Below are 18562 nucleotides of genomic sequence, written 5' to 3'. Positions count from 1 at the left end.
TGGGGGTTGTACAGCCCCTGCAGTCAGATGCACTTACTAAAATGCAGACATCTGCATTTTCTTAGTGGTAATCAAATGACTTTCCCTTAAGTAACAGCCTCTTCAAAGGTTATTACCCAAATCACATTTTAGGGATAAGCGAGAAATTCTTATTGCAAATGGCCTGAAGTAACTCTGGCCTTTTCCCCTAACTTTTAAACCTCTGGTAACCTCGCAACTTTGGGTTCAATAAGCTAGTTTTCTAGGTACAGTTTTGAGGTTCTAAGGATTAGCAGTTACATTCCCTTATAATACCAGGAATTCCCTTTGGGGCTAAGTGTATCCTGTATGATATTTGAGTCAGTAACTTTTAAAAAGCCATTAATATTTGTACCCTCCCAGCTCCAAGTGAGATCTGCATCTTTTTCTTTCTCCAAGTTTCACTGATTTGTTCTTCCTGACAATTCATAATAAACATGCCATCCTATTCAGTGACAGTTTATTTCATTTTTCTTTAAAGATTTTATTTATTTATTTGACAGAGATCACAAGTAGGCAGAGAGGCAGGCAGAGGTGGGGGAGGGGGAGCAGGCTCCCCGCTGAGCAGAGAGCTCCATCCCAGCACCCTGGGATCATGACCTGAGCCAAAGGCAGAGGCTTTAACTCACTGAGCCACCCAGGTACTACCCTTCCGGGACAGTTTAAAAAAAACCGCACACTACTCGGTTCCTAGCTTTTCTTGAAATCTGTTATTCAGCTAGTGGGCTCCCTGTGGTGTGGCAGACTCTTCTGTGTGTCAGCCTCCTCCTGAGGCCATTTCTCTTACCCTGCTGGGAGCCTTGGAAGCAGTTAGAGCTCCCTGTGAGTGGAAGTCAGAGTAGGAGACAGAATGAGGCCCCTTTAGGGGCCGCTGACTCAGAACACTGTCTTCATGCGAGTCTCTAGTGAGAGGGTGATTCAGGCTTGTCCTACACAGTTGGAGCTATTCACTTGGCTGAATTTCCTCCTCTCCACTGGGTGGACGCTGAGAGCAGCTGAGGCTGTGAGGATTGGCTGCTCTCTGTGAAACATCTAGAACGGTGTGGTGGATGGAGACCATTTTGTTCCTTTCCCTATCACTGGCTTCCTTCAGGGATTCCCCAGAGATTGGGGCCCTGGAACAGAAGTGCTGTCCCCAGATACTGCTAAGGTCAGGGAGGGCTGTTTTGATTTCTTCCCCACAAGTGGGTTACATCATTCTGCTGATGTACGTGTGTCCTCACTCCTCTCTGATGGAGACTGGAGGGGTTTATCAAGGCCAAAGGTGACATTTCGGCTTAAAAGATCAGTAGTATTCAGTGGATTTTTGTTACCCTCACTGCAGAAAAAAGCAGCAAGGCTGTTCCAGTGTCTGCAGAGCTGTCCTTTCCCCGCTGCAAGTAGACACGAGTGCTCTCTCATGTTTGTTCAAATCAGTTTGTCAGGAGAGCTTCTCTGAAGTCTTAAGTTGTCCTACCATTGTCCTACAATGCCTTCTGGGAAGAAGGAGCAGCATGGCAACGTCATCTCATCTGATCTAGACTTGCCGATGAATTGACCTGAGCCACAAAGTCCAACAAAGGGACAGCTCCTTCAAGCACGACAGACAGACACTCTTCCCATATTGTAATATTTGCTCTTCTCACTTGGACTCTAAGATTCTTTAGAAATCAATGAGACCAGGGGTGCCTGGGTGGCTCAGTGGGTTAAGCCGCTGCCTTCGGCTCAGGTCATGATCTCGGGGTCCTGGGATCGAGTCCCACATCGGGCTCTCTGCTCAGCAGGGAGCCTGCTTCTCCCTCTCCCTCTCCCTCTCTCTCTCTGCCTGCCTCTCTGTCTACTTGTGATGTCTCTGTCAAATAAATAAATAAATCTTTAAAGAAAAAAAAAATCAGTGAGACCATTTCTTGGGCCTTCCTAACTGAAAGAAATCGCCACAGCACTCTATTAAGTAATAGCTTCATTATTACTGTTCATCCTGTTCTTATAAAACATGAACCTCCCGTCAGTCTCCCCGCTCCTCAAAAATGCTGCCCTGTGGGTTACAATGCCTGTTCTCTTCAGCCTCATTTGCATTACTCCCATAGGCAAACTTCTCATTTCTGTTAAGACACTCAACTCTTTCCAACATGGAAAGAGTTGAGTAACTTCTTTCAGAACCTTGTTAATTCTTTAGAAACCAATCCTGGGCTCTTCTCTGCTGGTCCTTTGGTGTTACGATGGTTTTGGTAAAGCAGGCATTGGAGGAGAAAGGTCCTAAAAGGCTCTATCAGGATGGCCTAGTATGTTCACCAGCTCAGCTCTGTAATGAACTAGAATAGTTAGGATTGCCAAGAGTTAGAATCAGCAACATAGGCTTTTGTACTGTGAGTTCTTAATCACTTTAAGGTTATGGCAGTAGAAATTAAAAGTTGAGATTGTGGCAGAGATGGCTAGCTGTCTGCCAAAACCCATTTTCTTCTGGACAGAAGTCAGACCTGCCTTTGTTGACTGGTACCATGTGAGCAGGTATGATGAGCCACTTTTAGGCCAGAGCCTTTAAAAGCAGACGAGCCTTCTTTCTTTCTCTCCTGCTGCCTTGGCCCCAGGGAGACCCAACCTTAGCCACACAGATGGCAAAGCTCTCATGATGGCAGAGCCACAAGCCAGAAGGAGCTTGATCTCTGAATTAGTGCATGGAGGAAAGCCTCCTGCTGACCTAGAATGCCCAACCCCCCCCCCCCCCCCCACCCTGGGATGTTAAATGAACAAGAAACCAGTTTACTGGGTCTGAGCCATTGTTGTAGGAGAAGATTAGTTACAGCAGCTAAGCATACTCCAACCTTATTTAAAAATAGTATGAATTGTGTTTATATACAAAGGTCTGTAAAGCTAGAGTAGTCAAGCCTGGGATGTGGGGTGGGGCTTTCACGATTAGATACTTCCTTATTGATTTTATAAAAATTTTCTTCCAGTAAGGAAAGAGAAGAACAAGAAAAATAGCAAAACAATGCTAGTATAAACTTTACTTGATAGGCGAGTCATTCTTTGACCCCCACCCCACCCCCCAATCCTCTCTGAATTTCCTTTAAGTCATTTAACACTCATTGTCCTTAGTCCTTACCTGGCACTTTTTGTTTGTTTGTTTGTTTAAATAAAGAGCAGAATTGGGAGTCCTATAGGGTGGACAACTCAGGCAGGGTCTCTTAAGATATTAATCCTTTCAGGGGGTCTGGTCCTCAGTTTTGTAGACCCAGGAAGAAAAGAGTTTTTGTTTAAATTTTATTATTGAAGTATAGTTGACATATAATAGTAATTTCAAGTACACAACATAGTGACGGGACAAGTCTGGAGATCCACAGTGCTCACCATAAGGGGGTCAGCACCTGTCCCCAAACAATACTCAGTATTACTGAGTATACAGGACTTACTTTATAACTGAAAGTTTGTACCTCTTAATCCCCTTCACCTACTTTGTCCATCCCTCTACCCTTCTCCCTCTGGCAACAGTATTTGAGTCTGTTTCTGGTTTTGTTTTTTAGGTTTCACATATAAGTGAAATCATATGGTACCTTTCCGTCTGACTTATTTCATTTAGCATAATGCCCTTCAGGTCTATCCATGTCGTTGCAAATGGCAAGATTCATTCTTTTTATGGCTGAGTATTTTAAAGATTTTATTTATTTGACAGACAGAGATCACAAGCAGGCAGAGAAGCAGGCAGAGAGAGAGGGACGAAACAGGCTCCCTGCTGAGCAGAGAGCCTGATGCGGGACTCCATCCCAGGACCCTGAAATCATAACCCGAGCCAAAGGCAGAGGCTTTAACCCACTGAGCCACCCAGGTGCCCCGGCTGAGTATTTTATATATATATATGTGTGTGTGTGTGTGTGTAATGGTAAAAATGCTGCAATGAACAGAGGAGAGCATTTACTTCTTTGAATAAGTTAGGAACAGAAATCTTTACGTGCAGAGCTTATCAGGCTTTCCAACCCAGAGACTCACGCTAACTGTGATGTGTATACCGAAATGCCCATTCATAGTTAACAGTGAGCAACAGCCCTTCCGACATCCACTATTAGGAGGCCCTCTTGCTGGTATGAGGGCAACAGGGAGTCTAAGTGAATAATCAGAGGGAGGTTGTTTGGAGAGTAAGGAATGAGAGCAAATGGAGTTGGATAATCTTAGAAGAACCCATTATCTAGGCTGTGAAGTAATCTGCTGATCCACTTCACAGAGTTACACAATTAATGACCCAAATCCTTTTATGAAATTTGGTCTCTCTTCCTTGGAGAGCATTATCTTAGACTGTCGAATTCTTTTTAGGGTCTTTTATAGGCTTTTTGCAGCTTTCTTCTTTAATAGTGAGCTGAGTACTATATTCTCTCTCTGTTACTGGAGTCTACATCCTAGATTCCATGCCTGGACTTGCTGTGTGTTCCCCCAAGTTCTGTCACTTATCCACTGGGTTGATTCCTAGGTATTTCTTATTGATCATGTGAAGATTAAATGAGTTAGTCATCAATAATTAGTTAATATTAACATTATAATTGGATAATATAGCTTTTCTATTTATATGCTTAATATTATAAAACACCAGGCATGCCCTGATGTCTTATACCTACTAAGAACCTAAATGCTTGATGTGGCTCAAGGGGGTACACAGATAAACATGGATAGGGAAGGAGAAACTGACATTCAGAATCTGTCCAGCCCAAGATTATTGCCAATAGCAAGACCTGATAAAGATTATTTGGGGCGCCTGGGTGGCTCAGTGGGTTAAGCCGCTGCCTTCGGCTCAGGTCATGATCTCGGGGTCCTGGGATCGAGTCCCGCATCGGGCTCTCTGCTCAGCAGGGAGCCTGCTTCCCTCTCTCTCTCTCTGCCTGCCTCTCCATCTACTTGTGATTTCTCTCTGTCAAATAAATAAATTTAAAAAAAAATCTTAAGAAAAAAAAAAAAGATTATTTGACAGCACAAGCAGCGGGAGCTGGAGAGGAAGAGCAGGTTCTCCGCAGAGCAGGGAGCCTGATGTGGGGGCTTGAGCTCAGGACCCTAGGATCATGACCTGAGCTGAAGACAGAGCCTTCACTGACTGAACCACCCAGGTGCCTCTGTACTGAGATCTTCTTTTTCTTTAAGATTTTATTTATTTATTTGACAGAAAGAGAGAGAGAGAGAGATCAAGATCACAAGTAAGCAGAGAGGCAGGCAGAGGGGGGAGGGGGAAGCAGGCTCCCTGCTGAGCAGAGAGCCCAATGTGGGGCTCGATCCCAGGACCCTGAGTTCATGACCTGAGTGGAAGGCAGAGGCTTAACCCACTGAGCCACACAGATGCCCCTGTACTGAGATCTTATAAAGGGCATATTCCTTATGGTTTTTTATCGTTTCAAAGGATTTTTATAGATGTTTTATTTGGTCATACTTTTTTCTCATGGATCCCAGTGACTTTGGTCTGTTATCGTATTCTCCTACCTTCAATATTTTCTTTTTCAGTTTCCAGATCTCTGGGCATTTTCAGGATTATATATTAAAATGCAGTTACTGGGGTGCCAGGATGGCTCAGTTGGTTAAGCAGGTCCCTTTGGCTCGGGTCATGACCACAGGGTTTCGGGATGAAGTCCTGCCTTGGGCTCCTTGCTCAGCAGGAGCCCAAGAAGGCTGCTTCTCCCTCTAACTGCCATTCCCCTTGCTTGTGTGCACTTTATCTGACAAATAAAATCTTTTTTTTTTTTTAAATTTTTAAAGATTTTTACTTATTTATTTGACACAGAGAGAGAGACGGCGATAGAGGGAATATAAGCGAGAGGCAGAGAGGGAATATACACAGAGGGAGTGGGAGAGAGAAAAGCAGGTTTCCTGCTGAGCAGGGAACCTGATGCGGGGCTCGATCCCAGGACCCTGGAATCATGACCTGAGCCAAGGCAGATACTTAGCAACTGAGCCCCTCAGGCACCCCAATAAATAAAACTTTACGAAAAAAAAATGCAGGGGCGCCTGGGTGGCTCAGTGGGCTAAGCCTCTGTCTTCAGCTCAAGTCATGATCTCAGGGTCTTGGGGTTGGGCTTTCTGCTTGGTGGGGAGCCTGCTTCCTCCCGCCCCAGCCTGCCACTCTGCCTACTTGTGATCTCTCTGTCAAATAAATAAATAAAAATCTTAAGAAAAAAAAATTATCAGAAATCCTAAACCCTTAAAAAAAAAAATGCAATGACCAAAAGATACATAGAATTCTGCAGCTGTAGCTGCTTCTTAATTTGGGGAATAGAATAAGTTTTTCCATTTTGCTTCTGGTATTCCTCTTAGTGGTGATTCATTGGATGACCTTTTGTTACAAATCATTGCTTCTCCAATTTTTACATTGTCTTGGTTGTTTAGCTTTGAACTGAGTATGGATTCAAGAGGTAAAGCTCAAGGGGTACATGGGTGGCACAGTTATTAGTTCAATTGTCTGACTCCTGGCTTCAGCTCAGGTCGGGATCTCCTAGTTGTGGGATGGTGCCCTGTGTCCTCCACGTGCAGTGCAGAGCGTGCTTGGGACTCTCCGCCTCTCTGACCCTGTGTGTGCGGATTCTCTCTCTCAAATTAAGTACTTTAGGGGGAAAAAAAGGTATAAAGCTCAAAACTGTAGTTTAAATTCAAGATGGGTCCATGCTCCTCTTAATCCAAATTTTTTCTGAAAGATTTTATTGATTTCAGAGAGAGAACATGTGCGAGCACAAGTTGGGGAAACGGTAGGAGAGGGAGAAGCAGGCTTCCCACTGAGCAGGGAGCCTGATGGAGGGCTTGATCCCAGGACCCTGAGATCATGACCTGAGCCAAAGGCACTTACCTACTAAGCCACCCAGGCACCTATGATCTTAATCTAGTATTAAATCTCTGCCTGTGGGGTGCCTGGGTGGCTCAGAGAGTTAAGCCTCTGCCTTCAGCTCAAGTCATCTCGGGGCCCAGGGATCAAGTCCCACATCGGGCTCTCTGCTTGGTGGAAAGTCTGCTTCCCCTCTCTCTCTGCCTACTTGTGATCTCTCTCTCTCTGTAAAATAAATAAATAAAAATGTTTTTAAAAAAATCTCTGCCTGTATTACTATCCTGTGACCACTCGTCTCCCCACCCCTGTCCCCCAAAATTACCAGGACTCCAGCTTGAGAAGCAGGGCCTTAAGGATACAATCTATGGTAATGTTATATTCCCTGACAGTTCAGATCTGTTCATGAGAGTTGGATTACTTAGGCCTAACCCTAAAAATGGCACCAACGAATTTATTGATATATGGTTACATGGCAAGAATGGTACTTAGGTAAAAAATGAATGTGCAGTGAAGGTGGCATAGTTCTTCAGAATATGTGAAATCTGAGAGAAGTATCCTAGCACATTGTCAGAATGTATCACTAGTTCTTTTAAAACAGTTTTTTTAAAGAGAAGTCTATACTTTTATTGACCTAATGGGCTACTTGAGGGGGTCTGAGGTGGAGGAGTGGGTGACCCAGATGGTGGGCCAGCCATAGTCATGGGCTTGTACATGGGGGAGGACTTGCCCAGGTAGTGGCTGATCATCTTGGGCTTGAAGGCCACCTGGGTGAAGGTGAAGGTCTTGCTGTTGTCGAGGCCCACCATGCTGCCCACGGTCCTGGGTAGGACGTTGCTGTCCCACATGTGTGTATTCACCATCTCTGGCTTCTCTTTGGGCACTGCCTCCTAACTGGCTCTGCACAGGTGCTTTGGCAGATAATTTGGGTCCTGCTTCTGCCACTTAGCAGCTATGTGATTTGGGGACTTTATTTCCTTATCTCTAGAATGGCATGTTTTAGTTGCCAATCAGACTGTTGTGAGTTTAAATAATTTATGTCAAACGGGGCACCTGGGTGACTTAGTTAATTGGGCATCCAACTCTTGGTTTTTGGCTGAGGTCATGATCTCAGGGTTGTGAGATCTCCTCCCTTTTCTAACATAAGTAAATAAATAAATCATTTAAAAAATCAATCAAGGGGCGCCTTGGTGGCTCAGTGGGTTGGGCCCCCGCCTTCGGCTCGGGTCGTGATCTCAGGGTTCTGGGATCGAGTCCCGCATCGGGCTCTCTGCTCAGCAGGGAGCCTGCTTCCTCCTCTCTCTCTGCCTGCCTCTCTGCCTACTTGTGATCTCTCTCTGTCAAATAAATAAATAAAATCTTAAAAATAAATAAATAAAGAAAGAATCAATTTAAAAAAAAAAAAGCATTTACATCAAGCAATTAAAACACTGCCTAGGATCTTTGTACGTAACAAATATTTGGCATTTCTCTTTTAGGATGCTTTAGATCCTCAGACTCGCCTTTCATTAAAAAAAAAAAAAAAAAAAAAAAAGTTTATGGGTACCCGGGTGGCTCGGTTGGTTGGATGCCTGCCTTCAGCTTGGGTCATGATCCCAGAATACTGGGATTGAGTCCCACATTGGGCTCCTTGTTTAGCGGGGAGTCTGCTTCTTCCTCTGACCCTCTCCTCTCTCATGCTCTCTCTCAAATAAATCAATCTTAAAAAAAAAAAAGTTTATATTTTTTTTCTATTTTTTATCTAAATTTTAGATTTCTAAAATTTGGAAAATTTCTATTTTTTATCTAAATTAATAGTACTTAATTTACTGTAAATCCTATGGTTCCTTTTGGTATGTTATTTGTACTCTATAACTCTGGGATATCTAAGGTCTAATTGCTACCAATCTTGTGACTGTTGGGTTAAACCAGTGGATGTTTCTGGGCTTCACGTTCCAAATCCAAGCTTCTTTGTGGAATGGCATTCCTAATGGGATCTACCCCCACAGGATTGCTGAGAGAATGAGACCATCCTGCCAGTCACATGACATTTTGAATTTTACTGTGGCAAAATGAGTATGACATGTACTTTGTCACAAGTTCTGTTTTGTGGCCCAGGCCAGTTAAGAGTTGGAGTAACAGGGATGCCTGGGTGGCTCAGTTGGTTAAGCAGCTGTCTTCGGCTCAGGTCATGATCCCAGCGTCGTGGGATCGAGTCCCACATCAGGCTCCACATCGGCAGGGAGCCTGCTTCTCCCTCTGCCTCTGCCTGCCATTCTGTCTGCCTGTGCTTGCCCTCTCTCCCTCTCTCTCTCTCTGATAAATAAATAAAATCTTAAAAAAAAAAAAAAGAGTTGGAATAACATACAATTAATCTTGTCATACCCCCATGTGTTTCCAGGCTGCCGCCTAAAAGATTTTGGAGATTTGAGTTTTACTCCAGTCCCTAAAGATGATCTCTACAACAACCTGATAGTGAATCCTCGCTCAGTGGGCCTTGCCAACCAGGAACTGGCTGAGGTGGTTAGTAGAGCCGTGTCAAGTGGCTATAGCTGTGTCACTGTGGGAGGAGACCACAGGTAAGCTGGGATGCAGGGGTGGTGGGGGAGCTGGATTGTATGGTGCTTTGGGCTAATCAGTTAGCTTGTCTTGTTTCCCCACTTAAGAGCACAGTACCCTTCAGAACTTTTATGACATGACATGCTTAATAGCATTTTAATAGCTAAGATCCTGAGCTGCTTGAGGCACCTGTGGTTTTCATTGTTAGGACATACCGGATAGTATGATGACAAGCTCAGAGGCAGACTAAGCCAAGTTTTTAGACACGGTATGTTCCTATTTTATTTTGTGCTTATCTCTTGTAAAGTTTTCCTAGGAAGAAAGGTCTTATGACCTTCATTTGGCTATTTGGGAGAATTAGAAGGATCCATCAGTAGTCTGAATTTGTGAGGTATTTGTGTGTGTGTGTATTTAAAGCATTTCTGCTAACCTGTTATAGATTTCCCACTTGCCAGGTGACTTATGTTCTCTACCTTCACTGTGTGGACCCGTAGGTTACTAATAGGTCCTTCTCTTAGCGAATCAGCATGTACTTTATTGAACACTGCTTGGTGTGTTCTCAAGCAATGCTAGGAATTGTGGAAACTGTGACCTAGTAGGACTAGATAAAATAAATACACATGGGATGAAAAAATATACTGAATTCTACAGAATTTTAGAGAAGGGAGAGATCATTCTGGGCCAGAGGAGTCCTATTTGAACTAAATAATAAAGGTTTTTGGTAGAAAGAAAAACAGCATTCAAATACTAGGATTGCTGACTGGGCACTTCATATATATTCTCATTTACCCCTCATAATGCCATGAGGCAGATGCAGTTTTACCTGATTTACTGCTACAAACGCTGAGGGACAGAGGTCAGATAACTCAACTTCTAGAACCAGGAAGCAGCAGGGTGGGGTTCAAATTCAGTGTGACCTCTGAAGGCAATTAATTAACTTCTTTTGAGAGCCAATCCAATAACTTCCCCTGTGGTGCACAGAGGGCTTTTTTTTTTTTTTTTTTTTTACCTTAACAGAGGTTGAAATCTTTGTTACAATTTTAAGTGCAGGTAGATTTCCTCAATAAGAATAAAATTTTAGGTAGAGTAAGAGTAGTCCACGTTCTCTACAGCGATCAAATTAAATCAACTAGAGGGTGGATATTCCTCTTAGCTCAGGGTTCGCTCTCATTTGTATTGACCTTCTAATGACTGTCTGATTATTATAGTCTTTAGCTTTTCTTTTGTCTATAGCTATCTATTGCAGCCCTGTCACTATTCCTTATTCCCTGTTCAGTGCTCAAACCTAGGTCATCTGAAGATTCTAGAAGGGATGAGTATATAGACTGAAGAGCTACTGAACATTTTAAAGGAAGGCGGCTTCATTAGGTCACCCTGCTCCTTTTACACAGTATAAAGTATTCCCTTAGACATCAGACTGACTTACGTAAGACAAATTATCGCCTTCTTCTAGAAAAAGGAAACTGTCTGGTAAAACTAGATGATTTGTCCTAAATCATCTAAATTTCCCTTTCTGGGAAAAACCTGATTCTGACTTAATCCACTACTTTTCACACTAGACTGTGCTATCCCTCATGGAGGGCCCGTCATGGAGCATGGAGCTTAAAATGCTGTCTCATGCCATACTCAGGAGAGCTGTAGTTAGTTCCTTAGATGCTTAAGTTGCATCTCCCATCTATGTCAAATTCTTCAGTTACTGGGAAGCTGGGCAGCTTTCCAAACAGGATTTCATCAGCTATATTCCTATAACTGGGACAGGACAGTTGGCCAATGTACACAGAGTCCAAGGACAAGGAGAGGCAAAAAAATAAACATGGATATTTGAATGCCATGCTAATATATAGAAGATAACATGCAAATAAACAATTATTCAGTCATCTAAATGAGGTCTTTAATTGGGTTCTCATTACTTTAAGGTCTTTATGTGATACTTCCTAAAAGGAAATGTCAAAATTGTTACTTGCTAAAAAACTGTAATGCAAATTTTTATCCTTAAAAAGTGAATGATTGATTCTTTGAAAATAATTAGATCTCCCTGGTCTTCCTTAAGAAGTATTAAGTATCTGTGACTTCTTACATGTAGAACACATCATTTAACTGGATTTCTTTTTAAAAAATATTATACATTTATTATATGTTATATATTTTGAATATGAACTGAATATAATATATAAATATATAATAGACATTTATATATTATATATATAATTCATAGGATACTGCCTTATAGCAATACAGAAATTTATCTGAGTTCAGGACTGTGTAACATAATTTTCTTTCTTAAGGTAAGGCACAAATAGTAAAAAAAGATCCTCTGTGATTGAGGAGTCATTAAAAAAAAAAGTTTTTGAGACAGAATAATTTAGAGGAAAGAAGGGGAAAAAATCTTTGATTTTACAGGCATTTTGTTCATGGCTTATCATATTAGTTGTTTTGCTAATAAAAGAATAACAAGAGAATTCACAGGTAAAATGGGGTGTATACATGCTAACTAATCATATACTCAGAAAATTTTTTCTTCTAATTATATACATATACACATCTGTGGATGTATATGTATGTATTTTTTCTTTCATTTAACTGGATTTCATTCACTGAACAATACTGAGGTCCTTTTCTGGGCCAGGGCTAATGAATGAAATTTTAGGGATTTGTGGGGGGGAATACTGACCTCTTTCAAACTAGAAGGGTAACCAGTCAACAAGCTTTGAATCTTTAGAACCTTCTCTTTCTCCCTCATTCACGGTTAATCTTTGGGAACTACAGGCCTGGAGACTTTTGGTCATCTAAATCCAGCCTTAGTCTGGGGCCCTGACTTTGCCCTGAGGACAAAGTGTGAGCTGCACTGACTGAGGATATTTGTTATTAGTGATGTTTGCCAAACAGAGGGCCTCAATTACTGTGTTTGTTCCTTGCAGCCTGGCAATCGGTACCATTAGTGGCCACGCCCGGCACTGCCCAGATCTTTGTGTGATCTGGGTTGATGCCCACGCTGACATCAATACACCCCTCACCACTTCATCTGGAAATCTCCATGGACAGCCAGTTTCATTTCTTCTCAGAGAACTACAGGACAAGGTCAGTGGGCTGAAATGAAAGGCTAAATGGCTTTGCAGGGGTTATGCTGGGGTTTTGGAAACTAGTTTGGTTAAGATTTCTATGAAGGATGGGCTGAGGGTGGTGGTAGAAATGTTTGGTATACCTTCATTTGTTCATCAAACATTATTATGGGCTAAGCAGTCTAGTCAATGCTAGGGATATAAAGACTACTAGGACAAGGTCCCCTGCTCTGGGGGGAGGGTGTGTGCATGTGTGTCAGTCATAATTTTCAAGAAAGGAAAGTGGCAGTGGGTAGTAACTCTAGTGATTGATACACCCTCTGTAGGAGGACTTCTTGGTTAGAGGTTCCCAGGCCTGCCTCACTCTCAGACCCATTGGTCTAGAGGAAAGCAAAAACCATGATTACCTCTAGGTAATATTTTCCTAGGTTGGTCAGAAGACATGGGAGTCCATGTTAAGCATAGACTAGAATCTGTATATTCTTCCCCTCAGTGAGGGACCAAGTTAAACCAGAATAGTACAAAAAGTTATTCATTAGGCAGAATTTGTGTTTTGGCTGTAGACAAATTAAAATGGCAACCAGATTGTGTTTCAAGAACCAATCTGTAAACAATTCAGTAATGTACAAAGGGGTGGAAAAGGGCTAATCAGCAGTGTTCCTGCTATTTAGGTTAAGTTAATGAGAAACCGTGGCCACCTTAGATTTTTTTTTTTTTATTCTGAGAAATCTGTTCTTCAGCTGCCTTCTGAATCATTTCCACTTTTGTAAGTTCTCTTTCCCAGATCAGGTGAGTCTGGTGTTGCTTTAAGCATGTCCTGTAGGTAGGAGGAGAAAGCAGATGGCATATATGGGAAACACACAGTGATTATCTTGGTGAGTCCAAGAATCCTTGATGAATCCTGTCCATTCCTCTTTTGACAGGTACCACAACTCCCAGGATTTTCCTGGATCAAACCTTGTATCTCTTCCCCAAGTATTGTGTATATTGGTCTAAGAGATGTGGACCCTCCTGAACAGTAAGTTGATACACTGGGGTTAAGCTTTGGGTCTATCCCAGCCATTTATGTTTTTGACAGGGTGTTCCTTGCCTTAATCTCTTAGTGGTCACTAACAGGACAGACCCCCCCCCCCACCCCAATATACTTGATTAAAAATGTTCTTTAAACTAAGGACTCCTGTGCTTGCTTTGGAAGCACATACACTAAACTCAGGACTCCTTTATCTCTCACACAGTTTTATTTTAAAGAATTATGATATCCAGTATTTTTCCATGAGAGACATAGATCGACTTGGTATTCAGAAGGTCATGGAACAGACATTTGATCTGCTAATTGGCAAGTAAGTAACTTATAATGGATGTCTACTCACAAAGGGAAAAGTCCCGAAGGAAAGAGGGCAAACTCCCAGTGAGCAGCACATTTTAGCCTATCTCTTAAGGATAGCAGCATTTCTTTTAAAATAAAAGCAAAATATGTACACACAGAAAACACTCAAATAATTTGGAGATTATGAAACATAGGTCCTATTCTTCCTCTGGGGTTGAGATGGGGTTTCCTTGAAGTCACTGGTCTCCTCCTCTGTGTCTCATGAATTTTTTAGCTCCATTTTTAATGCCCATCTTTTGAGATGGGAAGCATTCACAACTGCCCCCTTCTTCCTAAGCTCACTGTTGATTCATCTGAAAGTTTTATATTGAGCAAATCTTGGTAATATAGAAAGATGACAGATAAATGCCAATCAAAGGCTAGTTTTTAAAAAATTTTTAATGAATGTATAATGTATTATTAGCCCCAGGGGTATGGGTCTGTGAATTGTCAAAGGTTAGTTTTAAGAGCATGTTCTCAGTGCTGAGACTTTATGTTCAAGTGATTAATGTAATTGCTACCTAGTAGTATGTCATTTCCTAAGCTGTAAGAAATTTAGTTATCTACAATGTAAGTGTCAGTTGCTAGTTTCTACTTTAGGATACCTGTGCTAAACTGAAGATAAAACTGGAAGATAAGATTGCAGACACCAAATCAATTCCATTCAGCTGTTGTTACACGAAGAGAGTTAGAGCAACTGTAACCTACGTCAGTCTAACATGAGTCAGATTCTGTCAGAGCCCAGTCTCATGGGGAAGTGAAGAACTGTTAATGCGAAAGGCTCTAATGCCTAGGGTAAGTCAGAAATACAAACTAGAGTCAGTCCGAGGCACAAAGAACAAATGGCAAAATTATGAGGTAGTGTGTAGGAAGCAAATATGGTAATACATAGTAATTTCCAAGAGTAGAAAACCTAGAAATGTGTATTAGCAAAGTACCAGGACTAACAGCAGCAAAATCAAGGAGTTGCAACTGTAGAAAGGATCAATGTCCAAGCACACCCAAATGACTGTTCTTATCTTCCCCTCAAGAAGACAAAGGCCAATCCATCTGAGTTTTGATATTGATGCCTTTGACCCTACCCTGGCTCCAGCCACAGGAACCCCTGTAGCTGGAGGACTGACCTACCGAGAAGGCATGTACATTACTGAGGAAATACACAATACAGGTAAGAAGGGATCAACCTGCTAACTGTGTGAGTAAATATGCTGATGCCTTTTGCATTCTGGAGGGCTTCTTCTACTATTTCAAATCATTACAGATACTGTTTTGTTTAAACTTCTTTAAAAACCCCATGGTCAGGCTAATAAAGGATAGTCATTTGAAGGCATTTATGGACCTGACTCATATCAAAATATAAGAAGTACTGAATAAAAAATTGTCTACTTAAATACTTATTAAATACAAGAATAACTTGCCAAACCGATGTAGTTCTTCGCATCTGAACTGTCTAAAGGCAGACTCAGTTTAAAAGGCAAGGCCAAGAGGCTTACCCTAACATTAAAATGAGTTAGTTCCCTTGGGAGTTGAGAATGGGGAGTTAAACCTTCTCTAAAAGATAATTCAAAGCTGGACAGTATCTTGGGTCCCTTCATAAAGGATACGCCTTATACTAGAGCTTTGATAGGAGCTTTAATGTTTGATAGGAGTTTTAATATGGGGATACTAAAGATGAATGGTGGCAAAGATTACTGAGTTGGCTACACAGGTTACTGTAACCCCATTCATCCTAGTTTGCAGTTTCCATTTCCATCAGAAAGTTTCTAGTTCCATGAAGGTTACTTTATTTTATTTTATTTTTTTTTAAAGATTTTATTTATTTATTTGTCAGAGAGAGATCACAAGTAGGCAGAGTGGAAGGCAGAGAGAGAGAGGGAAGCAGGCTCCCCGCTGAGCAGAGAGCCCAATGTGGGACTCGATCCCAGGACCCTGGGATCATGACCTGAGCCGAAGGCAGCGGCTTAACCCACTGAGCCACCCAGGCGCCCTGAAGGTTACTTTAAATGACCTCTCCTTGCAAAAATTAAACAACTACCACATGATACTTCAATACCATTTCACAAAATTGGGGTCTAAACAGCGGAGAGCCCGTGAAAGGTCTAGTGCTATGGGAAACCCTTGAGTGGTTGGGATACATAGGGAAATTGAGAAATGTTCTCTCTGGAGCCTACTGGAACCTCAGACACTAAAGGAAGAAAAGAATGCTTTGGTTTATCAGGTCTGATAGTGGTAAGATAGTTGTATTTTCAGACCCACAATCTTAGATGTTATCAGTTGTCCTTCCGTTAGTGGCCACTGAACCTGTGTGTTCAATCCTCCATTTTGGTTCCCAATGACCCTACTTAGAGCAGGGGTTAGTAATCTCTAGGAGTTAGGTGGGGTAGTGGTTATACCTCATCGCTCCCTCCCCTGCTACATTATTTCTATTCCAAAAGACTATCATAACAGTGTTAACTAGCTACATAAAGCATTTTGCTTAAATTAGAGGGTGACAATAGTCTGGAGAACATGGGTAATAGCTTTTTAATAGCTCAAACATTCTTGATTATTTCAATTCAGGTTTAGCTGAAATGAGACACACAGATCATCAAACACCCAGATGTTCGCACAGTGGAAATGCTGCAGTGACATGCTTGGACTATGCACTCCTAATAAGACTGCATGCTAAACAGATCTATACGCCCGTGTTTCTAGGCATGACAGCTACCATAAATATTTGCATACATGTATTCTCCAAACTAGTTCAGATGACTTGAAGAGGTAGATTAACTTTATCCAGAATAACCAACTAAAAAGTTAAATACCTCAGAGAAGTAGGCTTATGTGTTAGGGTTATAAAGTAGAAGGCAGGTCTAGATAGGTTCTTCCCTTCTCAAACCCTTTAGTGTAAGTTCTTAACCCCTCACAGAAGGCAGTAAGTTCAAATTAAAGTATGGCCAAGTCTTCCCTTGACTAAGTGCAAGATATTGGGTCACTATGATGGGACAGCTCAGACCTGCAGGGATAAGACTAAGAGATGCAGGGGCACCTGGGTGGCTCAGTGGGTTAAAGCCTCTGCCTTCGGCTCAGGTCATGATCCCAGGGTCCTGGGATTGAGCCCTGCGTCGGGCTCTCTGCTCAGCAGGGAGCCTGCTTCCTCCTGTCTCTCTGCCTGCTTCTCTGCCTACTTGTGATCTCTGTCAAATAAATAAATAATATCTTTAAAAAAAAAAAAAAAGACCACGAGGATGCACTAATGACTACACCTAGGGCATGTGGGGTGCCTTAAGAGAGCAAGGAGTTAAAAAATGGGATGGCTCAAAAGAGGGAAGATGATCTCTTCATACAGCTATAGACGGACATCTGGAAGGTTCCTAGTAATACTGGACATGGCACACATTTTCCCATGTAGGTGGGAAAATCCTTGTCTACCTCTTCCCCACAAGCTCTTTCCTTATCCAGACAGCGTGACAGCTATGCCTATTAAGTTGGTTGAACAGGGATGATAAATTGTAATCTTACTCTAGTATACAGTGTTTGAACTTCCTGCCCAAGATGAGGTAGGTATAAGGCTTCCTGACAGTGTGTAATTTTAATAGTAGAAAATGACTTTTTACTTTGGCTTGTTCTGTCTAGTGGGATGACCCTCTACTACCCTGAAAGTAGCAGCTAGGGTAGCTTCTGAGGTTCTGTCATATTTTGTTCTTTCAGGGTTGCTGTCAGCACTGGATCTTGTTGAAGTCAATCCTCAGTTGGCGGCTTCAGAGGAAGAGGCCAAGGCTACAGCTAGCCTGGCAGTGGATGTGATTGCTTCAAGTTTTGGTCAGACAAGAGAGGGAGGGCACATTGTCTATGACCAACTTCCTACTCCCAGTTCACCAGATGAATCAGAAAGGGAAGAACGTGTGAGAATTTAGGAAATTTTGTGTGCTGACATGTTTGTCAGGAAAGACATTCCAGAATTATGAGGCATTTGAGGAGACATACTAAATGGTCACCTGGGTCAATACTGCCTTAATGAGAACATCTGTGCATTCTTACAACTGTAAAGTTTCCTTTCCCCCTCCATTTTGGTGACCAATACTACTACTGTAAGTTTGTTTTTTCTTTTTGCAGTTCACAGAGTATTAATATGTTGGAATACTATGTAAATTTAAAGACGTCATAAACAGCATTTATTACGTTGGTATATCATACTGGTCTTGTTGCTGTTCCTTCACAGTTATGCGGTTTTTTGTTTTCCCTCCCACCTCCCACGGTCTGGCTACACAGGGCATCCTCGAACCATTACCTCAGAGCAGCACTATGCTTATTCCCCATCTTTAACACCATTCAATCACAGGGTCAAAGTTCTGGTCCACAAACCCTTCCCTCTAGGAAGTTCAGTGCTTGTGAAAGAATTTGTAGTACACCAGGCCCCCTAGGATGGCCAGCTCCAGTATGATGACAATGGAAAGTAGCAGCTTGTTGGTTGTCACTCTACAAAGAGAAGCAAAGTAGGAACAGTCAGAAATGTGGATGACCTTATTTCTTTCTCTTCATAATACTTAGAGGTTTGACGCTGTAGCCAGGGCTGCTGGATATACTGTGAGGCACACTGAATTTTTTTTTTTTTTTTTAATCACATAGGCACTCAGCAGTTCTTTAGCTGGTAAGTGCCAACTTGAAAGCTTTTTTCAGTTTAACTTAAGGGTAACACTACCTCGGGGCACCTGGGTGGCTCAGTGGGTTAAAGCCTCTGCCTTCAGCTCGGGTCATGATCCCAGGGTCCTGGGATTGAGCCCCGCATCGGGCTCTCTGCTCAGTGGGGAGCCTGCTTCCTCCTCGTGCTCTCTATCAAAT

General features: G+C 42.2%; 2 protein-coding genes across 5 annotated transcripts in view; one reads left to right on the top strand and one right to left on the bottom strand.

The window, feature by feature from the left end:
- The window catches only part of ARG2 (arginase 2), a 31389-nt gene extending 13480 nt beyond the window's left edge, over positions 1-17909 (top strand). The window contains exons 3-8 of one of the 3 annotated variants that reach the window (XR_014312607.1): positions 9159-9336; positions 12235-12394; positions 13299-13393; positions 13611-13715; positions 14773-15518; positions 15735-17909. Coding sequence is in view for 2 of the 3 variants with exons in the window: in XM_082734044.1 (XP_082590170.1) it covers positions 9159-9336; positions 12235-12394; positions 13299-13393; positions 13611-13715; positions 14773-14909; positions 17432-17637 (881 nt within the window). In the remaining variant the exon portion in view is untranslated. The remainder of the gene's footprint in view (positions 1-9158; positions 9337-12234; positions 12395-13298; positions 13394-13610; positions 13716-14772; positions 15519-15734) is intronic. The other 2 variants (XM_082734044.1, XM_082734045.1) reach the window with 2 other exon arrangements.
- VTI1B (vesicle transport through interaction with t-SNAREs 1B) overlaps positions 13077-18562 on the bottom strand; it is a 34443-nt gene continuing 28957 nt past the window's right edge. The window contains exons 6-7 of one of the 2 annotated variants that reach the window (XR_014312608.1): positions 18012-18199; positions 13077-13192 (exon numbers count right to left, since the gene is read on the bottom strand). Coding sequence is in view for 1 of the 2 variants with exons in the window: in XM_082734046.1 (XP_082590172.1) it covers positions 18103-18199 (97 nt within the window). In the remaining variant the exon portion in view is untranslated. Of the gene's footprint in view, positions 13193-17868; positions 18200-18562 lie in introns of those variants that run through there. The other variant, XM_082734046.1, reaches the window with a different exon arrangement.

The sequence above is a fragment of the Mustela nivalis genome, assembly GCF_964662115.1.
Source record: "Mustela nivalis genome assembly, chromosome: 6".
NCBI classification, from domain to species: Eukaryota; Metazoa; Chordata; class Mammalia; order Carnivora; family Mustelidae; genus Mustela; species Mustela nivalis.
This window is presented reverse-complemented; position numbering and strand designations above follow the sequence as displayed.